General features: G+C 39.3%; 2 protein-coding genes across 2 annotated transcripts in view; both read left to right on the forward strand.

Annotated features, from left to right (window-relative positions):
• Positions 1-26,024, forward strand: part of LOC144664970 (uncharacterized) — a 133,426-nt gene that overhangs the window by 98,287 nt on the left and 9,115 nt on the right. Inside the window, exons 15-19 of the mRNA XM_078526164.1 lie at positions 8,450-9,244; positions 11,154-11,521; positions 16,968-17,673; positions 18,968-19,064; positions 20,880-21,129. Of these exons, the coding sequence (XP_078382290.1) occupies positions 8,450-9,244; positions 11,154-11,521; positions 16,968-17,673; positions 18,968-19,064; positions 20,880-21,129 (2,216 nt within the window). The remainder of the gene's footprint in view (positions 1-8,449; positions 9,245-11,153; positions 11,522-16,967; positions 17,674-18,967; positions 19,065-20,879; positions 21,130-26,024) is intronic.
• Positions 7,707-26,024, forward strand: part of LOC144666799 (uncharacterized) — a 72,060-nt gene continuing 53,742 nt past the window's right edge. The window contains exon 1 of the mRNA XM_078528201.1: positions 7,707-7,826. The gene's annotated coding sequence lies outside the window, so the exon portion shown is untranslated. The remainder of the gene's footprint in view (positions 7,827-26,024) is intronic.

Raw genomic sequence — 26,024 nt, forward strand, 5'->3', positions numbered from 1 at the left:
AAAGTGCAATCTATCAGTGATTTTATAGCAAACAATTTATAAGGAACCAAATACAGAAATGTTGTCTGCGTGACATAAATTTTAGTAGATAGTCAATATTAGACATTTCCAGTGAATGATAAGAAAAGAAATTTTTTAAATCAATATTTTTCAAACAGATTTTGTAGATACAACAGTCAGTAACTAAGAAATAAAAATTTTGATATTTAATTCCTCCATTTAAGAATTTAAACTAATGTAAATCTTTTGTACATTGATATATATTTTAAATACTGATAAAAATATTCTTTACAAACATTGTTTATTCTAAGAGATATCAAAAGTATGTACAGTATATTTTATTGTAAATCAAGTACAATACCGATATATATTATTTTGACAGATTGTATTAAACCAGTTTCCTGCGCAGTCGATTGAAAGTTTCGTTTTGAATCATATTAGACAAACTTACTTTCTTCTTCATTGGCCCTTTAATGATAAATGATAGAGTTGCATGTTCGTAGAGAAGCACTGCTTGTACGATTTCAAATTTAAAAGAAAAACAGCAAGAAAGGCTGCTAGAACACAGGGAGCCCTCACATCCGTTTAGAATATGAATAAAATATTAACCTACCTTTATCGCGCGCGTGTTTTGTGGCGGCCATTTTGAATTTTTAATACGCGCGCGGTCTGCTAGTGCGAGGTCTGGAACCGATATTACGGAGATCGCGCGGACGCTGCTCGGAGCTCTAAAAAACTTACACTTATTTATCACTTATTTATTTATTTTTCACTTATTTATCCTCGGTGAGCGATCGGATCCTCCGAGAATTTACGAATTCTGCCGCCCGTCCCAGACTTCCGTAATATCGGTTCCAGACCTCGCACTAGCAGACCGCGCGCGTATTAAAAATTCAAAATGGCCGCCACAAAACACGCGCGCGATAAAGGTAAGTTAATATTTTATTCATATTCTTAACGGATGTGAGGGCTCCCTGTGCTAGAATTAAGTTATTAGAATTAAGTTACTGTGTGTTTTTCTGTCACGTGGCATTGACCTGGGTGACTAAATCTGACGAGTCACGCAAAGTCCAAGCTTCTGTGCTCAATGATGGAACCGAATATGTCGATGTTACTGGACCTAGTATTGTGATAGGTAGAAGACATTTATAATACCTTATTATATGAAATTAACGTTTGTGTTAAGTAAGGTATTTGAAATTAACGCGAATTAAAGGAAAAATTACTCCCCAATAAAGGACATTAACGCAGAAGAGGGGAAAACATTTCAAAATGAAGGAAATTAACGCGACGAACACAAAGAAAACACTTGTTGAGACAACAGGATCAAGTTTATTTCAACACTAGGCGTATTATCCTAAACGTAGGGGTTAAGCAAAGGAATCTGACCGCCTCGAGCGTACTTCACAGTTTCAGTGATGCCGGCAGATTTCCACCCTGATGAAATAATGCCTTTTCCTGGGAGTCAAGAACGTCCGGCCTGTATCAAGAAATTGGGGCCAAAATAATGGAAATTAACACTCTACTTATTAACGGTGCGGAAATTAACGTTAACAAAAATTAACGCGACTTAAATTAACGCGAAGTTTTGAAAGTCGCGTTAATTTCATGGAGCGTTAATTTCCTATAATAAGGTAAGTTTTTTAAGCCGGTTTCCTTGTTTTTGTGTTAATTTATTTTCGGTGGCATTTGTTCACCGTCATCAGATGAAGATGAACAGAAGTCATCGAAAATTGAGTCAAGAACAAACAGATCGGCTTAAAAGAAAATTATAATTGTGATTGATGCTTCTCTCTTGTTTTTACCTACTAGGGACCACCACGACCATTTCCAAAGTTTCTCAAAATAATAATTTGGCCAAACACCCAGGTAGATGGGTTACTGAACAAAATTTAACACGGGCAGGCGCGGATCCAGACCGGTTTCCACCGTTTTACGGAAATCAGTCAACCCCTTGTCCTAGTAACTCAATATACCCGAATAAGACACTTTAGGGAATCAATATCTAAAAATTTTCCTGGACCCCCATCAGGCTGGCGCCAGTGTTATTGGAAAACGGTCACTATTTTTCCTGGATTCGCGCCTGACGGGGATGCTCCACCCGGAAGTCTAAACCCTTACTCCTTCAGATTGCTCTTTTCACATCAAGGATAACCAAGAAACTGCTACCCTTCTCACATACGTGCAGTGGAAATACTGAATCCCTTTTCTGAACGTTTTATCTGGAAGGCACCTTGGAATACATAAGTAGCACTAAACGTTTGAAATTCCTACTTTTATTTACCTCCAGCCTTAAAAGGTACATTTTTTCACGTGAAGTCCGCCAAAGGGAGTAACACCACCCCCCCCCCCCCGCCCCTCCCTCCCCGGACTTGAAATCCTGTCTCAGTCGTTCTAGCGCTTTTGTAAGCCATTTGGGGGACTTTCGTTCTCGTTTGTAAATAAAACCAAATCAATCCGAATGGCTACACACCCGGTCACATGTCAACCGAGAGAGGATCCTTTCTTGGTCAACTTTATTGTAACTTTTCGAAGGAAAAACGGACTTATTTTTTTAACAAGAGGAGAACTTGTTAAGACTGTTAACTGAAGAAATCGAAAACTTTTCATTTTCTTGTGGTCACGTTTGTTCTTGCTCCACAGCGTTTTGTGTTGATCACCTGTTACAGATGCACAAATCCCAGGGATGGTGCAAAGGGAGGGGAGAGGGGCCCCAGGGGATGGTACAAAGGGAGTGGGGGGGGGGGAGGGGTGTTGAATAAACGTCCCTATTCCAGTACCTTTTGCTTCCTGTTGACGCCCTCTCTTAAGTGGCTTCTGCTTGCCGAATGTTCCTTACCTTGCAGCAATGGGGAATTTGCCTGAAACTTAAAAAAACTTATGAGAAACCCTTATGGGTTTCTGCTACTCTCCAATAAACCGCGCGGCGGAGGGGCTGGGGATCTTTAGCCTCCCTACTTTCTTGTTGCTGTTTTGACATTAACAGTTTCTTTGCGGCTTATGGTTAGGATTCAAGTAACAGGGTTTAATAGACCAATTTCGATATATTCAGTAAAATTCAGCCTAAAACAATAGACCTCATTACGAGGCTCCGGGGACTAAACTATAGAGTTTGTGGGGTTTATTCCCCGGAGCCTCGTAGTGATGTCTATTGTTTTAGGCTGAATTTTAATATATCGAAATTGGTCTATCAACAAGCATGTTGTGTCCAACTGACTACCAACCAGGTTTTTACGAGAAATATTCAAAGAGGGAGTCTCTTAAGTAAAATTTCCAAATTGCCACCAGTTCTTCAGACAAGCTAGTCCCCCACGGAGAAGATGTTAGCAACAGCGCATTAAATACTCATCAAGAAAATTGCCTGAATCCCAGAACATGGTTAATAAAAATCACTGGGGGTTGTCAGGTATGTTTGGGGTGGGTATGTGCCGCCCGGTTCTCAAAAGTAGCACTCCGTGTTAGAAAGAATTTACATTCAAAATAATACCCCGTTCTGGTAACAGGTCAATCTTTTAAGTGGCAGTTTCTCCACAGGGCGCCCAGACAAACTGTTTGTGTATGGCCTGTGCACATTTACATTTTTATAGAGAATGTATGGAATTTACCGAATGGTTTGTAGAATTGCGTAAAATGGTGCAAAACATTAACAAATTTGTGCTGAATAAATGTTAAGTTTCCTACCTTTTGTGTAGTGTCGTTCTTTTGGCTCGAAATGGCGAATTTGAGTCGATTGAAGGGTATTTTGCTTTCGCTGTTTACTATACATCTAATTATATGGAAAGGGTGGAAACTCCAACAGCTCCAAAGTAGAACACTTCCAGCGCCGAGCCGATTTTCGACCTGATAATCCCATCGCATAGCTTTCAAACTACGCACCAGAAAAGAGGAAGGCTTGACGAATCTTCTCGTATCATTTGATCGAAAATTTATCCAAACGGTCCGGAACAAGCCCTCAAACGAAAACGGGTATCCAAAATTTTTAAGCCGTCCGAATGCGTAGCACCAATTTGTGGTGCCGAAGGGAAACGCTATTCCCCAGCCTCTTTGTGATTGGATACAATTGAACAATGGTCGTTCAAGATTTTGTTTCGTGGATAGGGAGGCAAAGGCAAAACAAATACTCAATAGTATAGGGAGTGATGTCAATTGTGCGACACAACCTAAGGACCCTCGCGCAAAATATGGCAATATTGACGGCGATGCCGAAAGCGATGCATTATCATTTAATATGCGTCGTTGTAACTTCTATGCGTCGAAGAAAAAGGAGTGCACCGTTGACGTCTGTTTATTTACTTCCACTACACTCTTTCCAAAACACCGCTCCCACAAACAATGAAAACCTTTTCCCCTTGCTTTAGCAGTCAACTGTTGATAGCCTTCGCCCCAAAAGATTTCCCTGTTCCTCCCTCTCCAGTTACGAGAATATTGTGCCCAGCTTCGGCTATGTGTAGGATTTCAGATTGTTCTGAAGTTAATTAGGTTTCGAACCTATAAAATGAGGACTATTTCGGTGATTGCAGCCATAAATGTTTAAAACATCAAAAACAGAAAGAAAAATAAAGGAACTCAAACACGAGTACCTTGCCATATTCGTATGTCCCGAAAAAATCCCACTTTTCCGCAAACTCGCGATCGCCTGCATTTTCTGCGCTACGAAAGTCGTGATGGAACTTCGCGGGGTTTTCCCAATCAGCCAACCTTGACATAAGAATAGCAAATCACAACAATGGTTTTGCACGAGAGTTTCACATGTGGGTGTATTGTTTTGCAATCTCTGTAAAACAACTAGGTGAGATGACTAAAGTCTGATATTTTTTTAGGGCTGTAAAATATTTTTTTCGTTGAAAAATGAACGCTGACTTTTATTTGAAGCTAGCTAGCTTTAAAAATGAACTCATACCGACTAGATGTAGGTACTTACTCGTTTCTTAAGTCAGTATGAATATTTCATAATTACTTCGCCGCACTGACAAGTTACAACGACGCATATTTAAATGATAATGCATCGCTTTCGGCATCGCCGTCAATATTGCCATATTTTGCGCGAGGGTCCTTAGGTTGTGTCGCACAATTGACATCACTCCCTATACTATTGAGTATTTGTTTTGCCTTTGCCTCCCTATCCACGAAACAAAATCTTGAACGACCATTGTTCAATTGTATCCAATCACAAAGAGGCTGGGGAATAGCGTTTCCCTTCGGCACCACAAATTGGTGCTACGCATTCGGACGGCTTAAAAATTTTGGATACCCGTTTTCGTTTGAGGGCTTGTTCCGGACCGTTTGGATAAATTTTCGATCAAATGATACGAGAAGATTCGTCAAGCCTTCCTCTTTTCTGATGCGTAGTTTGAAAGCTGTGCGATGGGATTATCAGGTCGAAAATCGGCTCGGCGCTGGAAGTGTTCTACTTTGGAGCTGTTGGAGTTTCCACCCTTTCCATATAATTAGATGTATAGTAAACAGCAAAGGCAAAATACCCTTCAATCGACTCAAATTCGCCATTTCGAGCCAAAAGAACGACACTACACAAAAGGTAGGAAACTTAACATTTATTCAGCACAAATTTGTTAATGTTTTGCACCATTTTACGCAATTCTACAAACCATTCGGAAAATTCCATACATTCTCTATGAAAATGTTAATGTGCACAGGCCATACACAAACAGTTTGTCTGGGCCCCCTGTGGTTTCTCTTAAAGCGGTCCATCGTGCTTATGCGAGTATTTCATACACATTATGCAAATGAGCTTACTTTCTCGCATAAGCACGGAATTTTCGAAGTCGCTGTGGCAAAGGAAGATAAAAAGTGCAAGGTATTTTTATATTTCTATGCTTCCTAACATCTGTTTAGTAGGATTCAGTTGGAATTTAGAATGGTCTGGTCTGGAATCGTGAAATAAAGGCCGGCGAAGACACCATACTTTTGCATGTTTACAAAAAGCGATCTAACGGTTGCTGATATTTAAATTTTCACGGACCCGTAAATCAAAATGTATCAAAATTAACATGCGTTTTCAACCTTTGAAGGACCACTTAACTTAGGAATAATAATAATAATTTGGTGCGTTTGGTTGTTTTTGAGCGGCGAGCTCGTCAACTTATGAAATTTCTCGTTCTGGCCAAGGTCAAAATTAGGCCTTTTGCAGCCTTCACTGTTGAGAGCTCTAAAAAATATATTTTAACGTGTTTCCAAAAACTAAAGTCGACGCATTTACTTACAACCTAAGATAGTTCACTGGGCAAAGTATGAGGGAAAACTTTTTTCCGAACCCGAAATGCGATGGACCGCTTTAAGAGAAACTACCACTTAACACCCCGTTTTGGCTGCTGATAGTTTGAAACTTTCGTGCGTTTGAAACATCATACCCCATTCTAGGAATCGTCTCTAAAATGGATACCCGTTCTAGATCAGAAGCACAAAATCACGACCCCGTTGGGGGACACATACCCGTATAGGTATTTTGAGCGAGTAACCTCCCCACCCGGATGAAAATCCAGCAAACCGGAAGTACAGTTGGAAATAAATCGTTTTGTGTTGCTCCCTTTCAGTAAAATATCGTGGATTAGGAACGAATTTCTTTTGAGCGGATAGGTGCCTGACGCAATTCGCAAATGAAGAGTTTTCAGCTGTCGTTTCCACTCCAGGAAACATAAAAAGCTGACTTGGAGTTCTCCATCCTCGGAGACCCAGGGGCAGTAAGTGGGGGCGACGGGTAGCTTATCGGAACGACGGGATTTTCGGGCGAAAGTGGGGTTTGTAAACTCTCGCCCGAAAATCCCGTCGTCCCACTTATGTACCAGTCAAATCGAAGGTTCAACATCCCCCCCCCGGGCAACACCCCGGGCATTTGAATTTTTGAAAAATTTGTGTTCAAATTCCCCCCTCCCAGGGCCAAAAAGCCGTTCAAATGCCCCACCATAGATCCATTTCAGGTCATTAAAAATGCCTTTTTTCGAGAATTAATTCACGCGCCAAGTCTGCAGACAAGTCTAAAATACAAAAAAAAGCCTTTGTAACCTTTGGCTTTTTATCCAAGTTGTCACAAAGTGGCAATCTTTTCTTTATGAATCCTAAACTTGTCATTTTGGACCTTATTTCGGCCTTCGCCATGATTTATCAACCCACGTTCACTCACTGGGACACGTAGTTCGAAATCGAGGTCAGAGTTCAAATTCCCTACCCCATATGTGTAGTGATCAAATTCCCCACCCCCAGGGACGACAAAGGCGTCAAATGCCCGAGGTATGCCCGGGGGGGGGGGGATGTTGAACCTTCGATTTGACTGATACATTACTGCCCCTGGGTCGCCGAGGATGGGAGTTCTCTTAACTTTTGCGCGATAAACGATCGGAGAATATCATCAGGCTATCAGTCTAGTTTTCCCATCAGCAACGTCTTACTGATGAATGACACGAAAGGCTTTTCCTCGTCAACAACAGATAAGATAAGATCAGTTTCGCTACCTGTGCGGGGTAGACACGTACGTTAACTCCCTCCGCAACGCCGCCCACAACGCAGGGACAAAAGTCGGCCCGGATCAACTCGGCGAAATGATTTGAATAAGAATAGCAGCTATTCAGCAAAGAGGAAATAAACAAAAAGCTGTTTACCGAGTTGATCGATCTTGATCGGGTCCGACTTTTGTCCCGGGACTTTTGTCCCTACCATGTACCACTGCCCTTCCCTACCCCTACTGTTGTAATATGAGAAAGGGAGTTACCGTATGTTCAGAGCTATAAAGAGAAAGCGAAAGTATCGTTCTTCGCAGCGTACAGACTACAGTTTACTTGCGTCCTTTTCCCTGTTTTCTGGAAGTGTTTGAGGTGAGAATTTTTTGATGTACGGACGTTAATTGATGCGAATTATACTCACATCGCGTTTTAAAAAACTTGACGCTTGTCAAATGAGCAATTAAGCTGAAATTCTTGTAGTGAGATCAAAGCTGTTTACATGAAGCTAACATGTAGCTTATACGGCTTCCTAGTCTCAGGAACAGAACTCTATCACCTTATTTATAGACTAAAGAGAGAACACTGATAAAACACAAGCGAAAGACTCGATCAGAATTTAATTATATAAGTAGCTAAGTGAGCTTGTTTAATTTGAAGCTTGCAGAGATTGTGAGCGGACCGATCGATCCGTGTAGAAATATGGCTGACGATCAGTCAGCATGAGTTAGCAGCGTTTGCATTGAAAATGTCTTCTAAATCTTTAGTTGTCGTATTTAAAAGCTTGTTACGGAATAGATGAATATTAATACAACTTTCTTTCTTTCATGTTGTTTGCCCTAATACAGTAATATTTACCCAGGTTTCTGCGATTCTCACTGAAGACTTCTTTGAAGGTAGAAGCTATAAGCTTGGAGCGGGTTGTGAACTATTTTTGATTTAGGTTTTTATCTAGCTAAGGCTGAATGGTTTTTGGTTTCAGATACCCAACCAGTGAATTGTACACTGCATCTTAAAGATGGAATTTTCAGCAGAGGAACTCTCGAAGTTAATTTTTGAAAATAAGTTTGGACAAAGTGTTTTAGATCTGAGGGAAAGAAGGTTGTACAAAGTTCCTGAAGCTGTCACTGAGCTGACTCATGTACAGGAACTTGACTTGTCTGATAATAAACTTTCAGCATTACCAACAAGTATTAACAAGCTGAAAAATCTCACAGTGCTGTGGTTAATCAACAACCAGCTGAGTGAACTACCTGAAACTATTGGTCAACTGATTAACCTCACCGGGCTGTGGTTAAACAACAACCAGCTGAGTGAACTACCTGAAACTATTGGTCAACTGATTAACCTGAACGAGCTGTTGTTAAACAACAACCAGCTGAGTGAACTACCTGAAACTATTGGTCAACTGATTAACCTGACCAAGCTGTGGTTAAACAACAACCAGCTGAGTGAACTACCTGAAACTATTGGTCAACTGATTAACCTGAACGAGCTGTTGTTAAACAACAACCAGCTGAGTGAACTACCTGAAACTATTGGTGAATTGATTAACCTGACTGTGCTGGGTGTGAGAAACAACAAGCTGTCAGTTTTACCAAGAAACATAAAAAATCTGAAGAAACTCAGGTGGCTGCTCTTCGCTGGAAACCAGCTCACATCTCTGCCTGATGATATTGTTGAACTGAAGGAGCTGAAAGTGCTGCGTGTGGATGATAATCCTTTTACAGTTGAAGGAACGAGAAGGGTTGTGAAGATACAGAATAGGATGAAGAATTTCAAACGTGTAGCAGGTAAAGATAAGAAATGAAATGTTCATTATTTGTATTCATGTTATATTGAATTGTGCACTTGAACAAATTTGTACATGAAGTGTTAACTTGCCAGTGGTATACTGCATACTCCTGACCATTAGCTTGTCTTATAGCCTGAGAAGAATAAATGAATGGAGTTTATTTAGACAATTATTTTACAAAGTTTAATTTACCTGTGTTAGGCATCCTCATTAATGTTTAGTGGGAAAACATTTCCACAAATTTCAAGGAAACAAAAACTTCAATCCTTATGTGAAACTTTGCATGCCTGACAAGTGAATTTCGTATCTTGTATTTTTTGATAGCAATCCTTTTTTCAGCATACATGCACTAGAAAGCCTAAAAGTCTAGTTTAAAATTCAAGAGAAATCTTTCATGTAAAGTTGAATTTAAGCTAGCTTGCTTAAGCTCTTTTTGCAGTTTTGAATAAATGTGTTGTTTGCACGAACCTTAATTAAATTCTTGCACCTTATTTCAAGATATAGAAAATTTAACTCAAATATAAAGTGTTAAAATAAATATTTGCAATTGAAGAAGAAGAAAAGAAACTTCAAACTTAATTATTGTGTTATCTTAAAATTATGACCAAAATAAAATTTATCGAGCTTTCATATAAGTTGAATTCAAGCTAGCTCTTTTGGCAGTCTTGAATAAATGTGTTGAGAAAAAGATTGAGGGCAAAACTGCAATTTAAACCTAAATTAAATTCTTGCTCCTTTTTTCAAGATAGATCAAATGTAACTCCATTTTGAAATGTTAAATTAATTATTAGCAAAGAATGAAATTAAAAGAAACCTTAAATATAATTATTGTCTTATCTTAAATGACCAAAATTGATTGAGCTTTTAAATTGGGGTACAGCACATCAACTGCAAGGGTAACCTTTACACAGTTAATACTGCTAACAGTATTATTATGCCAGTGATAAACATGTTTGTTGTAAATACAACTACAGTTAACTTCTCAGTATTCAATTTAATATTATTTTGTTATAATATTTGTTTTCTTTTTTTAAAGTTTCTTATAATTAATTGAGAGTGTTTGTGAATTAGTTTTACAGTTATGTATAATATGGACTGGGTTTGGGTGATATGCCTCGTAGGGGACTTTTTATTGTGTAATTATCCCCTGCCATGGACAAAGTGTTTAAATTAATAAACAAATAAATTATTATGGACAGGTGTTGAAGTCCTTGTAAAAATTAATTACTGAAAATAAGTCCTGCATTTATGGACTTTTCCCATTGTGGACAACTCTTTTATGGCCTTGAAAGGTGTCTGGTTTGGTTGTAATTGATAAATTTAAATACCTTATACACCTAATTGAAGAAAGTTGAAAAGCTTAAACCATGAGTGATGAGAGCAAATGGGATTCTGGGTAGACAGCATTGGTAAGCTTTAAGTAATATCCTTTCATTGATAATCTTGGAGTTGATGGTTTCTTTCTTTGACGGCCTAAGAGCATGATTTATCGACCTGTCTTATTATCATGTTTATTCTGTCATGAAGAAAGATTATTTTTTCAGATTTCCCAGTAAACATATGGGTTGCAATGTTCTTCGTTAATGCTTTTTTCATAGGTCAACAATTCTGCAATCAGGTGTATATGTTAATTGTGGTTTAAATTTATCTTTGGTTTAGAAATTTTCAAACCAGTTTGATTTTTATTTCCTTTTGTTTCAGATTATGATAATGAATATGAGACAATGAAATAAAAATGAAACTGGTTTGAAAAATTTCAAGCCAATTAAGGTAAATTTAAACCACAACATAACAAACATGCAATGTCAATTACGTTACAGCTTGATATTGTTGAAACCTAGCTATTGTTATTTAATAATTTTTGACAAAACCATCCTTATTAATTTTATATTTCCTTTTATTATTAGAGCACGTAAGTAGTCAAAGCGCAGAGGGACCAAGAGCACAACAGGCCTATGAAAAGGCTTTAAGAGATGGATATGTGAATGTCTACCGTCGCCGAATACTTTTTATTGGCCCAGATCGTGCTGGTAAAACCAGTCTAAAGAAGAGTCTCTTAGGCCTGCCATTTGATCCTAAAGAACAGAGTACCGAAGGAATTGAAGTAAACCCTTCACAATGTGAGATTGAAGTTAATCGAGTTAAGAACTGGCATTCCACCCATGAGAACAAAGAAGGATTGCTAGAATGTTCCAACGATATAGCAAAGATGGTGACTGAAAAACTGTGTCAGACTGGAAGAATTGATTTTGGCAAAGATTCCAAAAAGGCCCAGGTCTGACAGTAACTTAATTATTAAATAAATGTTCGGATTCAGCTACAATCATAGGCGTACGAGGCAAAATGCTTGGAATTTGGGCAACAAGCCTAAGAAAAAATAGAAAATAAGCCGACAGATCTCAACATGATGTTCAAAATGAATTACATCAACAGAGAAAGGTATTGCAAATATAACTTTGTGGTTCAAAAGTCTAACTGATTTCTCATGTATGTTTTCGTTTCCTCTCGTAAATTGCGATTTTTGTTTTGCAAGTTTTTTTCCATAGCTCGACCGTTTGCGCGCGGTGAATCCAGCCTAAGATCTTGAAACAAAGCTGTTACAGATGTGATGAAGCTAGTGCTTTGACTCAAATGTTAAGTCGTAAGGGCTAGCTCAAAACTTTCAACGAAATGTTTTAACCCATTTACCTGACACGCTTTTACATATCTTTCAAGTGAGGGAATGTAAATTGGCTGCCCGAAAATACGTTAATTTTTGCTGAACTCAGGAGTGGATAAATAATATATTTCCGAAGAAAAAAGATACAGTGCATTGACCATTGACATCTTGGGAAACACCACGAATATGATAAAAAAAACTATTGTTTCCTTAAAGCAAGCAGGCAAGTTGAGGTTTGTACACAACTATTTCAATGCACGTTTTGTTGTCCATTATTCGGCTTTCAATGCAAGTCATTTTTTTTTTTCGGGCAATTTGGTCTCCGCCCCCCAGGTCCGAAGGTGCCCGTACGCCTATGGCTACAATTAAATTATGTACATTTTATACATTATGTATTCTTAAAACCACAAACTCAGTAGAAGGGGATACTGTGAAAGTTTGAGACCTCCTATAAATGAAGAAGTCAAAAATATTTCTTGAATAACTTTAAATTTGGCTTTATACCCGCTTTCAGTGTTATGTGCATAACGGCTTTATACTGACATCCATCTTTTGATGTGCTAAACAAACAACACAGATCGAATTCCGCCAAATCACAGCCCACTAGCATGATCTTCTGATCTTGTGGGCTCATTTGCAAGCCAACACCGGTATGTGCATCGGTTTTGATCAGCTCATTTCAAACAGCACGTCAAAAGGTGGATGGAGAAAAATAGCTATGCACATAACTCTGAAAGCCGGTGTAAATTATGTCCTGGATCATATGCAACCTTGCTTCTCTTAGCTTAGTTGATTTATTTAATACATGGTTATGCACTTCGTAAAAATGCTGTGAATATTACTTTACTTTACTTTCCCCACTATTAGCACCAATTTTTCAAATTTAGTCTACCGTAAACACCCGCGTATAAGCCGCACCCGCAGATAAGCCGCACCCTGAGTTTAACAACTCAAATGTTGGAAAAAAAGGTTTTTGAAAGTTAATCAAAGAAAATCCAAAGTCGAGTCAAAAATCCAAAGTTGAATCTTTAGGAAGTCTTCTTTATCGAACGTAAACTCAATGAACATTGAAACAGAAAATACTTCAGTCTTACCCACAATTTGAGCTCTTTAATATAATGAAAACCATCTTTGACATATTATGGGTGATCTTTTTCTGGCATTTGTTGACAGGTATTTCTTCATTCAACGCAGTTTTTCCATAGATTTTTGTGTGTACAACAAGAACTTGCGTTTGAGGGGTGGCGAATGGTAAAATCCGAGACTCGCCGAGACGCCGAGACCCTTGTTTCAAAATCCGAGACCGAGACTTAAATGATTTAAGAAAATCCGAGCCCGAGACTCTGTGAGCCTCTGAGCAGTAAAAAACCGAGCCCGAGACTCTGTACAGTAAAAAATTTAGCCCGAGATTAGTATTTTTTTAGTGAGACGTAAAGAATTGGCGAAATGTACTCACAGTAAGACGCCAGCTGCTAGTTATGGATTAACTTCGCAACCTTGTTACGACCTATCACGACCCCACATTTAACTATCCAAGGTCACACGCTCTGTCATACTATGCGAGCGTTTGCGTCACGACATCTTCCCGATTCCGGTCGGAAAGTATCAGTCTCTTGTAAAAGCTTTTTGAAGGTCGCCAGATCGATCTGATCCCTTGAATCTTGAAGGTTTTGGTCAGCTTTTTCCAACGTTTGAGAACTGGTTCATAGATAAATATGGACGAAGAAGGGGTGAAGGAAAAGCATCGGCAAAAAAGAAAACGTAAGTAGCGTAGTATGAGATAGTATAAAGCTTAAGAATAACGAGTAAGTGGTAGACTGTCCACAGCCTCTCAATTTTTCAACGCAAAAAACGTCCAGTTCTCTTGCCGTTCTCACTGCGCGCTCATCGATCGAGAAACACGAAAATAGAGGGCTGTGGACAGTCTAAGTATGTTACAACTGTTAATGTTGTAACGACAAAATAAGACGAGTAAACGTAACGTCTTCTTTCTTTATTGTTGTTGTTTTAATTACATGTCGCGCGCATTGTGACGTAGTTAAATTACATAATTTATGACACTCTCCCGGGCCGACAACATAAGCTGAAAATATAGTATACATTTATGTGTAAGGAATAAAAGAAAAATGTCATATATTGTTCCCTTTAATACCAGTGGTTATTCTATTTGTGCCTTGATTCTCTGTGCTGCCTTCTGAGCGGCAAGTCGTAAAGGAGGACGTTGTATATCATTTTCAGGAGCTTTTTCTATGTTTTTGTTAGGCGGTATGTCTGACATCTCTAACGGATAAAGTTTCTCTATAGGACGTGATAGTTCCTTTCCAGAAGGTACTCTTAGAGATACAGATCTTGCGAGTCCATCTTTCCCCGTGTGTAGGCTAGTTACCACACCTATTTTCCATTGGTTTCGTGGTGTGCTATCGTGTATGAGAACAACATCTCCAATAGCGACTGTCTTTTTGTTTACTATTCTTTTTCGACAAGTGTGATGTTCTTGCAGACTTGTCAGATATTCAGTTTTCCATTGTGTCCAGAAGGCGTTTCTTAGTGTTTTGTGATACTGAGCTCTTTTTATCAGTGCTTTTGTTGACACCTCAGATGGAATATAGTCTGGATCTGCTTCGTTTTCTTTAGCATTCGTGTCCGGTAATGTTAGGAGACGGTATCCACATAAGAAATGTGATGGCGTCAGAGGAGAGGCATCGTTGATGTCTGTGTAAGGGTATGTTAAGGGTGGTTACATGATCGCATGGTCTCCACGTGTTTTGGCATTGCCCTTGAATTTTACCAAAGCTTTGGCTAGCTTTAACAATCGATTATGCATAACTGCTTACTTGCGTGTTCTAGCTAAACAATTTGTAAATAGGTCAACGTTTCTTATATGCGCGCAATTCATTGTTTTTGCGACCACGTTGGAAATATAGCTAAATCTGGAAACATTCCAAGACTAATCCAGAGAACCAGGAATTTTACCTAACATGTGTAACGGTATCCCATTCATGTGATGCATTAACCTATGAGAGTTTATCAGCTTTCATTAGCGTTTATTCCGTAATGATATTAGATTCACGCTGCACATACACTCTTGTTTTTTTTCCTATTTGAATATTTTTTCCGGCCCAGGCTGTGTATTTCAAGTTTTTCCGCCGCTGTTAGGCTGAAAATACTCTTGTGTACATTCTTAAACTGGTTTAGCATATTACATCTCCGTTCATGTCGTATACTGTGCATATCGTCGTATTGCATCGTCCATTCATCGAACTGTCATAAGCATCGGAGCATTTGGCTAGTAACGGTTTTTTACTCTCATTTTCAATTTTTCTCGTTTGGAGAAACAAAGAGCTTTACATGTATACGGTCCATTTTAAAACATATAATTATATGGTATTTGCAATTTTAACATAAAATTTATACTCTGTTCAAAATCTCAGGCTTTGGATCATTCTTAAAAATTTTCCAAATATTCATATCAAAGAAATTGTTATAGTATTGTTACGGAGAGTTTTATATGAAACGGGTCAGAGATTCTGCTATTTCAGTACAGCTACTTGCACCCTGAATTGAATATCAGTCCATCGCATCTTTCTCAGTTCCTGTCCTATGCTGAATTTCCTTGAGAGTTCACCGCTACCGTGACTTATATATACTCCAGTGTAAGTAAGGCATAGGAGAGCAAGGTGTCTTAATCTTGAATGCAGTACAGCACAAGACTAACCACTCAAGGTACTACAGAGTTCGAAGAGCACGAAACATCGGATTAACAGGGTAAGACAAAACCTATTTATTTAAAGTTATATGGTTAGCTATAATTAGAGTAGCGATACGGATAAAGTTTCCAATTCTGAACCATGAGTAATCGGTGTAATCCGTACATTCCGTGTACGTAATCTTTGACTGAATATACTGGCTGGTCACGCCATTATACTCGAAAGACCACGATCGTACACATATATAAATCGTATTCAAGCGATTTCAATACGGGCGTCTGAAACTTAATGTAGAGTTCATTGGTATTGCCTGGGAACGAGAATGCCTTCTGACCAGAAGGATCGCGGCCTCTGGGCGACGAGAATGAGCGGACTTTCCTCGTTAGCTCTCGTAGCTTTTCGTTAACAACGATTCGTTTTGTCCGAGATTCTGGCTGAAATAATATAAAATCCGAGACTCCGAGACCTTGCGGCCAAAAATTCGAGATTCCGAGACACAAAAAAATCCCCAAAAAACGAGACTCCGAGACTCATCACAAAATCGTCCGAGATTTCGAGATTTGACCGGAATTTTCCGAGACCCTGGATTTTCTGGGTACCATTCGCCACCCCTCGTTTGCAGAACGTTCGTAGCTTAGTAACCAGGCATTTGATCGGACGCGAAATATGGGACTAGGGCGAGAACGTAAAGCAAAACAAGATGGCGATGGAGGCGTTCGTGTTTCGTGGCTATCATATTGACAAATTAAAGAGGTTTGGGAGCCATCTATTGGAGATAAACTTGTTGCATAAAGAGAGTTTCGTAATCAGTTCGACAAATTTTTCATCAAAGTGCAAAAGGAGAAAGAAACAATTGGCCATCTTACTCGTAAATACTCGTGGTATTTTCTCGCTCGTAAAAGTATCAATATTACTGTTTTATTAAAGTTATAGGCCATTGTCGACACTGCAAACAGTATAGCAGCTGTCAAACTTGCAAAAGCAATGACCGGTACTCTCTTGTAGTTTTATGTTTTTTAATTTACATAATTTTCCATAAATTAGCATCAGTTAACGAAAATTAACGGCACCTTTTCCAAATGTTCCCGCAGATAAGCCGCACCCCCGCTTTCGAGCAAAAATTTTTGGAAAAAAGGTGCGGCTTATCTGCGGGTTTTTACGGTATTTTTCACAATCTCTTAATCTCAATTGGAAGTCATTGCATGACATCTCTGACATAAGTTACAGTGTATATTGTCATCTGTATGACAGTATCAGTATGGTGTCTAGAACTGTCAGGGTCTTTTTTGGAATACCTGACTTGCATCTTATTACGTGTGTGTCACTTATCATTTGTTTTATCTGTTTTATTATAGACTGAGGAGACTGTGGATCACCCAGATAAGTCAGACATTTCATTACCATCACGAAAAGCAAAAGAAGTGTCAAAACAGGACAATACTAACAATGGTGAACATCACTCTGATAGCAGAAGTGAAAACACACCAGATGAGCCTGATGTAATGATCAATGCTACTTCACCTCCATATGACGTCACAAAACATGTTCATCAGTGGTTAAAGTATGCTAGAGGTGAACATGTTGATAGCGACATCACCAAAGAAGAATCTGTTGTAAGTATGGACATGTGGGATTTTGCTGGACAACACCTGTACTATGCCTCTCACCCTCTTTTCTTATCATCACGAGCACTCTACATTTTGGTGCACAACCTCAGCAAGCCATTACATGCCCCAGCCCAGCCCTGTGTTAGACAAGGAACTTGTGAGATTTATTTGGAAAACCCTAACAATGAAACCAATATGGAGAATTTGCTGTCTTGGCTTGCTACAATTCACAGTGTCACACAGGTGAAAGAAGAAACAGCTGACGGAGCACAAGGGAAGCTGCCATATCTGCTGCCTCCAGTATTCATTGTAGGCACACATGCTGACAAACCATTTGAAGATGTTGCAAGGATGAACTTGCAGATACAGAAGAAAATCTCTGGTAAGGAATACGAGAAACATGTGATCCGACCTTTGTTCAGTATCGATAACACAAGATCACCCCAGCAAGCAGGTAAGTTTTGTAGTGGACTGTCGCCATAACACAAGGTCAGCATTATTAGATAAAGAACATTAATTCACTGCCCAGCATTGCTGACACAACAAACAGACAGCAATAAAATTAAAATAAATATTGCACATGTAAATTCTGGATTTTGGATTTTTGGATTTTTGTCACATCCTGCATTTTATATCCTGTTGATGTTTCTTGTTGTCCACACCTTAGTTGGAATGTGATTTGCACATCATAGATTGGGAATATTTAATAAATTAAGCAAGGTCCTTTAATGTCATGTTGTTTAAACTCCCTGGTGACGTCTGTGTGATCAGATGAAACCGGTTGGAAAAAATAAAGAAGTTGACATGATCTGTTGCTGTGCTGTTGATTAGTACTTATTAAAAATAATATATAGGAAAAAGTTCACTGACAAGTTTTTTTGCTCATGTGTATACAAGAAAATGTTGCATTTTTAAAAGTCCTTTTGACAAAATTCCTTCATTCCAAAACTGGTGTCGTCTCATGTACCGTAATGATTCGATTTAGCGCCCGGGGCGCTTATTTACTTTTGGCACCTCAAGGGAGGGCGCGCTTATTCGAGACAGGGCGCTTATTTGGGACAGGGCGCTTATTTAATTTCTCATGAAACAACCAAATGTTCAAAACAAAACTTTGATAAATATTAAGATAATTAACTAACAATAACAGAAACTATAACAGTAGCAAATTGTTGAAAGTTCAGCTACTTTTAAAAGAATTGTTCATTTTAGCAGTAAATATATACCTGTACGGTATGATAAATGTTCATGCGTTTATCTATTCTACGTCGATGACTTCAGTAGGGGCAGTTATTTACAAAAGGGGCGCTTATTAGAATAGGGGCACTTTTAAGAATGGGGACGCTTATTAGAATGGGGGCGCTTATTGGAATAGGGGCGCTTATTGACAAAAACACATTCCAAGGGGGGCGCTAAATCGATACAGTGACAATCGTGACATTTTTAGAAATGTGCCATCTGTGTGTATTTAGTCAGTTAGGACTAGCAAGCTATGCAATTCAAGTTTATATCAGTTTTGGCATTCCTGTTGTATAATTATACTACCTGACAACTTGCAAGGCCAGTCAGTTATAAAAGTTTGCAGATTAGACACTTTTATTTCCTTCCAACTTGCACCATTGCTTTTCCCTCATTTTCACTTCTCTTTACCCTTCTCAGTAAATTTAATTACATTTAAGTTAGTACACTGTTAGTACATGTATGTATATCAGTTGTGTGTAACATGATTATACTTATGTTGTTATTTGAAGAGCAAGAGGATTGCACTGACGAAGTTCAAAAACTGCGAAACAAAATCATGGAGGTGTTAAGACAGGGGCCATACATGGGGCAGAAAATACCAGTCCGGTAAATATTGTATTATAATGATCAAATATTTTTTGTGCACCAGGTAGTCTAGCAAAACATGTCACATGATAGAGCCAAGACTGGGTATATCTGGTGTTATTAAAAACTAGCAATGGTATATTGCAATTCCTGTGTTTTGATTGGTTAACAGGCAATGGTATATGAGCTCTGATGATATACCAATTACCACAAATATGGTAGCTGATACGCATTAATTAAAATAGCTGGGGAGCTCAAATATTGCAATTCTTTGGGCGTTTTAAATAAAACAATTATTCCACTCGCGCTTGTTGTTGGATATGAGATCGTTTATAGCCAACTCATATCCAATGCGCGCTTGTGGAATAATTGTTAAATATCCCCAAAATGATAGCTGACCCCAGTTTTCAAACTTTTTTTTTCTTTTGCACATTTTGTTTTAATTCCAACTGAATTTGTTTAATTTGAATTAAGCTGCATGGCTGACAGGATTTTGCATTCTAGTGCCTTGTTTTGGCATTGTAGGCTCTAAGGCAGGCGGCCAAGTTGTAAACAGAATGACTGAGGAGTACAGTAAAAACCCGCGTATAAGAACCTAACATTTAAGAACATGTTAGGCTAAAATTTCATTTTTAAGAACCCTTCACATAAGAACCATTTTAGGCTAAAATTCTAAAACAGGTTCAAAAAAGAAAAAATAATCTTCTCAAAAATATAGAATTAAAAAATCTTCTCAAAAATATATTTATAACACAGTCTGTACACATTATAGTTACAGCATAGTTACAAGATTTATTGGGAATTATAGTGAAGGTTACAGTATAGTTTTGATTTTAACAGAATCAGATTAAAATAGTATAGTATTTTGCTTACCAAAGCCTCCAAGAATACTGTTATTGGACATTAAAGAGCAGATCATTTAAAAATTCTACTTTATTTCTTGAACAAAAGTTAAGAACCTAATTAAGAACCTAGTAAGCCTAATTTTACACTAAATACCATTTATATAAGAACCTGTTTAGGCTAACTTGAAAAAACCTAGGTTCTTATACGCGGGTTTTTACGTACTGTAGTCAAATTTGCCCTGGAGTGAATTTGAATATTTTATTTGATCCCTCTTACGAGTCTCATGAAAGCGAAAAGGAGTGAAGTGTGATTGTGAAGGGCAATGGAGATGAGGAAAGACAGGCATGAGCAGTCCTTCTTTTGTTAGTCCCAAGAGAGCAGAGCTAAAAAAGAGAGCAAGTGGGAAAAATTGTCCAGGGAAATTTACCATTTTTTGACTCGTGCTCTTTTTTACTTCACGCTTGACAGACTAAGAAAGAAGAGGGACTGCTCGCAGTCTGGGATGATGACTCTATCTTCAGTGCCAATCCCCAGATATTTTTGGACTGTGGGCATATATCTAAGAAGCTCACTGTTTTGGTCAATCTCAGCTCTTAAGAAATTATTCATTGTAATAGAGGTTATCCTTGTATAAACCCATGTTTGGCTTGTGTAACCAAAAGTTGATTCATGATTTATTAGCCATATAATTTTAAGAAGAAAATGACTTTACATCTTGAAAGGAAGTTTGTTCACTAGATAAATGTTTTATATATTATAGGCCTTTTATAAATAACTAGATGATTAAAAAGGAAACTTGATATATTTATAAAAATTTGAAAAATTTGTGGTACTTACTACAAAGAGAAATACCTGCCAAATACATTTTGTTATTAACTAAATAATAGAATCACATAAATAACATGTCACATTAGATTTAAGTTCTTCATGCTCTCTTGTGCCCAAGTTTATTAAAACCAATATAATTTATTTTCTCTAATTGTTCTTAAGATGGTTCCTGTTTGAAAAGGTGATTGAAGCTTTGGTAGCTAAACAAATTTACCACAGAAGTCTGCAACAACTCCAACACTATGCGAAAAAAGAGTGCTTCCTGAAAGATTCAGATGAGTTTGCCGCCATGATCAGTTTCTACCATGACCTTGGTGTGATTATCAAGCACCGCAGTACAGTTGTTCTGAAGGCTCAGTGGCTGATTGACCTTCTAAAGCAGCTAATTACACTTCCACACTTTGATAAAATGGTAAGGAGAATTTCTTGTGATTTTTTTTTGGATGAAATTGTTGCATCTTATGTTTTTAAGCTTCTTTGGGAAGTTACATCTATTTGATTTACAGTCAACTCGCTCCTTGCGGACACGTTGCAATTACAAATGCCCAGTTATTACTGACAGGAGTTGAAGTTCCAGCAAGTTCCAGAATTACTGAAAAAAACTCCTGCTATTAGGAACTTCCTCTATTAAAGACACCAAATTATGGTCCCGAAGTTAATGTCCGTTATGGGGTGGGGGGGGGGGGGGGGTGGGGTGACTGTAGTAGGAGGCATTGGTTTTTGCTAAAGTTGGGACCTGCAAACCTCAATCACCTTACACTCTCCTTTCAATTTTGCTTGCCTGTCAATGTAACAAAAACCACATTCCTTAGGGACCATTCATTTTTTAGAAGGGGGGAGGGCCGGAGGAATCTTGGGGGGGGGGTCACTAATTTTTTACAGTGGCAAAAGGGGAGGGTCATCATTATTTTCGTTTTTGAAAAGGGGGGGTCACGTAGAAAAACACTGCATTTTAATCCAGATCAAAATCTTTTATTTTCAATAAATATTAAGTGATATAAAATGTGACAGACCAAGCACAACTCCCGCTGGTTGCTAAATGTTAGCCTTCAGTCTGTTAACGGAGGATTTGATTAATGCTCTCTAGAGCCGTTTCAGTGATGATCTTAATGCCATTGTGTTTGCTAGCTCTGTGGCATATTTCGTTAGGTTTATCGGCTCATGTTTGTTGAAAGATTCTTAAAAGCCTTTAAAGGAATGTTGTAGTCTACATTGTGTATCGGATCAGTGGATTTCTTACTGTCAACTCGTATTCTGAAGTGGCGGTTGGTTCGTAGGATAACGTTTTGTTACCACTGAAGGACCGAAACTCGAGTCTTGCTTTAGATAAAACATTTGCCAGAAGAGATCGTTGCGGCATACTAGAGACTTCAAACGCAGTAATCAAACTGCCATAGAATTTATTTGGTGGATGCAAGTAACGCAACAAAACAGATCAACAATAATGGAGGTAAAGTTTTATGTCTTTTATAGCTCCCAGAGCGCAAATCACAACCACTCAAACTAAGGGGAGCTTAAAAACAACTCAAAGAAACCATCGCTCTCAATGTTTAGAGACTGCAGTAGCCTTCAAAAGACTCGGATTTGCCGTTTTTGTACTTGTCTGCAGGATCGAAAATTCTGATTTTTAATTGCATTGGCTCACGTAAATGGACCAATTGTGTTAATGTAGTTTTGATCCGTGCTTAAGTGTGTTTGTTTAGAAGGCTATTTTTCGCATTTTTGACCGTTAAAGGTCACTTCTGATGCTAAAGAGTGGTTCTTTCTTAGCCGTACGAGAGTAGTGTTACACATAATGAAGAAGGGCTTCAATTCGTGTATATTGCACGGCGTGCGTTTGACTGTAGCATAGATTTTTTTGCGATCAAAGATAATCTTGTGCAACCCAGCGGAATGGAGCTCTGTCAAAAAAGAGGTTTGATGTGAATTTTTTTTGAGGTGCATGTGTGTGTGTGTGTGTAGACGGAAGAGTCGTTGTTCACACTAAACACAAAGGCCTTTATTGAACGATCAGCGAACGTACTAGATTCGACAACATGGATGACTGCTCGACTACATGTGCTCTCTGATAACCGGTTTCGACCGGTTACGCGACTACGTAATGCTACGTTACGTAAGGGTCACGACGTGTCCCACTACAGTCCACCCCTTCTTGGGTTTTGAGTTTTAACTGGAACAATAGATAACGAGCGATCCGAACAGAGTTTTTAACAAAAACGAAAACAAATGTTTGCTCATGAGTCCACCCCTTCTTGGGTGTTTACTTGTTAAGTTCCTGGAAAAGCTTGACATCTAAGACAAGGAGGTAAGTACCCCCATGTGGTCCGCCTTGTAGCGATAAGTAAGAACATTTGCTAACAAGTCCTTTGAGTTTACCATGTCGGTTAAGAATGTCTCTGGCTTCTGGTAAACTTTGGTAAACTACTTTACAAGCTTCGGAAGCATAACACTGAGGTTTTGATAATGTACTAAGATATTGTCCAAATGAAAGTGCGACCTTGTTTAAATCTGGACTTAGTGTACTAGACACGGGCCGAACTACATTATGTTCTTGCACTGAAGGTGTGGCATTCTGCAAGGGTTGTTCTCGCTCAGTATCAGCGCGGATATCTGTATGAGGATCACCATCAGGAACTACAACAACTTTTTCAATGTTCACTGCTTTAAGTTCTTTGTCTGTTGTTAAGTGCCGTAACTTTAGTAAGTCTTGACGACCGTGAACATGACCAACAACAAGAAAGGGATCAATTTAGGTTTCTGGGAAACTGCTCACCTACCCCCTCCCCAAACCTAACATTTTGCCCAAAGCGATAAGTAAGGGTTAATGTTAGGTTTGGAGAGGGGTAGGTGAGCAGTTTCCCAGAAACCTAAATTGATCCCAAGAAAGGGTCCATCATACCTTCTGATAAAGCGGCTAGCTGCTCCTTTGGCAGTTGAACTTGGGGGAGGAAGTCGGACAAAAACTCGTTTTCCATCTGGCACATGAAGATCTCTTGAATTCATGTCATAATATTCTCGCTGAGTTCTTTTTAGATCTGCTTTGATTCTATCAAAGTTCTTTTGTGCCGCAATTGACCGTTTGATGAGCTCTCTGGCATAATTATGAAGACTGGGAGAGAGGTGCAGGTGGCAAATCAAATGAGAGCACCTCTGGAGAGGGAGCATGTCTTCCAAAGACCAGGAAGAAAGGAGTCACGTGATCTGTTCCAGGTATTGGTGAGGTGTTGTGAGCATAGGTTGCAGGTTGTAAGAAGTCTTCCCACAGTTGTTGATTTTTCTCACAGTAAATGCCTAATGCAGAGTTTAACCATCGGTGCACATGCTCCGTAGAGCCATTTAGACGAGGGCGGTAACTTGTGGTGAAAACATGTTCGAGAATAACATTCTGTGGAATATCTGATTGTTTACGTTTGCACTCAACTGCAAGGGTGGTTGTATACAGAGACTGAAGGTCAGGGACAAGCTGTTCCGGAATAGTTTCAGGTGAAGTTGATGTCAGATTACAGACTGATGCATGACAGGAACGAGCAGGAAGAAGTTGATCATTGGCAGCACTTAAGTGAAATGGACCACTCAAAACTCTAACACCGGGCTGAATTTCTTGACCGTGAACCCATAAATCTGAGTGGGAGAGTGCCATGAGTGAAGTACCAAGCGTAAGGTAAACAGAGACAAAGTTCAGACCACGATTTAGTTTAGAAGTTCCAGTTGAATGGCCTGGGAATGGAGCTCCTGTGAGTAAACAGGTGACACCAGCATGAGGGTTGCCTTGAGGCGATGCTTCTGTGAGAGGATTCTGGAGAGAACAGGTGATTTTGAAGGACATGCTGGGATGTCGAAAGTGGATGCTTGGGGCAGCGTGATCCACTAAGGCCTGTGTAGAGTGCAAGTGGTTTTCTCCGAAAAGAATGGGCCAGGAAAGACCAGGAACAACTAACATCTGAAATGTGGTTTCTTTGCCATTGTTCCACTGTATTGGAATTTCCATTGTGCCAATGGCATGCAGCTGAGACTTTGCGTCAGCAACAGAGACAGCAACTGGTTTTTCAAGTGACTGATACTTCAACTGTGGACATTTAGAGGCAACATGATCAGCATGGGAACGACTTACAAGAGACACGGAGCAGCAACTGTCCAGAGGTAGAGGAAGTTTCTTTCCAGCGGAGACAACAGGAGTCCAGAGGATATGGCGCTCTTTGAGTGTACCCCCAGGGTTGGCAACAGCGGGTAAGCCAAATACGGCCTGTTCTTGAGTGGAACTGGAAGGAGGAAATTCACTATCCGAGGGTTCGTTCGAGGGTGGGATTCCCGCCATTAGAGATTGGGTTGGCAAGTTCTTGTGGCGAAGAGCTTTACATCCCCATTTGTGACACTGAGAACATTTATGAAGTCTTCCAGCTGAACACTTGTTGTTTGCTTGCTCACAATTCGCAGAAAGAAGCCTGTTAAAGTTGCGGCATATTTCTGGAGGTTTCTTATTCTTCTTGGCTGGTCGCTGAGGACAGTCTCGAGCCGAGTGTTGGGTGTGACCGCAAATCCAACAGGATCGTTGTTGCTGAGATGGCAGATTGTTTTGAAATTGCTCAGGAGTGCTGACTAAGGCAGAACGCTGTGGGGTTTCCTGGAATACTGTCGAAGGCGTAGGCGATTCATTCGCAGAAGTGATGAAGGAATGTTCGATTCGTCGAGCGGCGTCGATGGCTTTTTGAGCTCTGCTACGTTCTGGGCTTGGAGAATTAAAGGACGAGCGATATGCGGTTGTAGCTTGGAGATAAACTGCGAAGTAACATAAGTTGGACAGGATTTGTGGAGACTCTCGCCCAGTTTTTCGAGTTGGTGAAGGATATTCTTGTACTTGAAAGCGAATTCGTCGACAGATTCTGAGGGATCTTGTTTCATTGCACTCAATTCAGAAGCCAAACGGCGGCATTTGGAGTCGGTAGGTTCTTGGAATTCTTTTCGTAAACTTGCGAGATACAATTTTAACTGTTCCTCCGGCGGTTTCTCAGCAAAACCCTCTGTACCACGGCAAAACGACAACACACGAGGGCGGTAACTTGTGGTGAAAACATGTTCGAGAATAACATTCTGTGGAATATCTGATTGTTTACGTTTGCACTCAACTGCAAGGGTGGTTGTATACAGAGACTGAAGGTCAGGGACAAGCTGTTCCGGAATAGTTTCAGGTGAAGTTGATGTCAGATTACAGACTGATGCATGACAGGAACGAGCAGGAAGAAGTTGATCATTGGCAGCACTTAAGTGAAATGGACCACTCAAAACTCTAACACCGGGCTGAATTTCTTG

The sequence above is a fragment of the Oculina patagonica genome, chromosome 9 (assembly GCF_052425735.1).
Source record: "Oculina patagonica isolate OP01 chromosome 9, crgOcupat, whole genome shotgun sequence".
NCBI classification, from domain to species: domain Eukaryota; kingdom Metazoa; phylum Cnidaria; class Anthozoa; order Scleractinia; family Oculinidae; genus Oculina; species Oculina patagonica.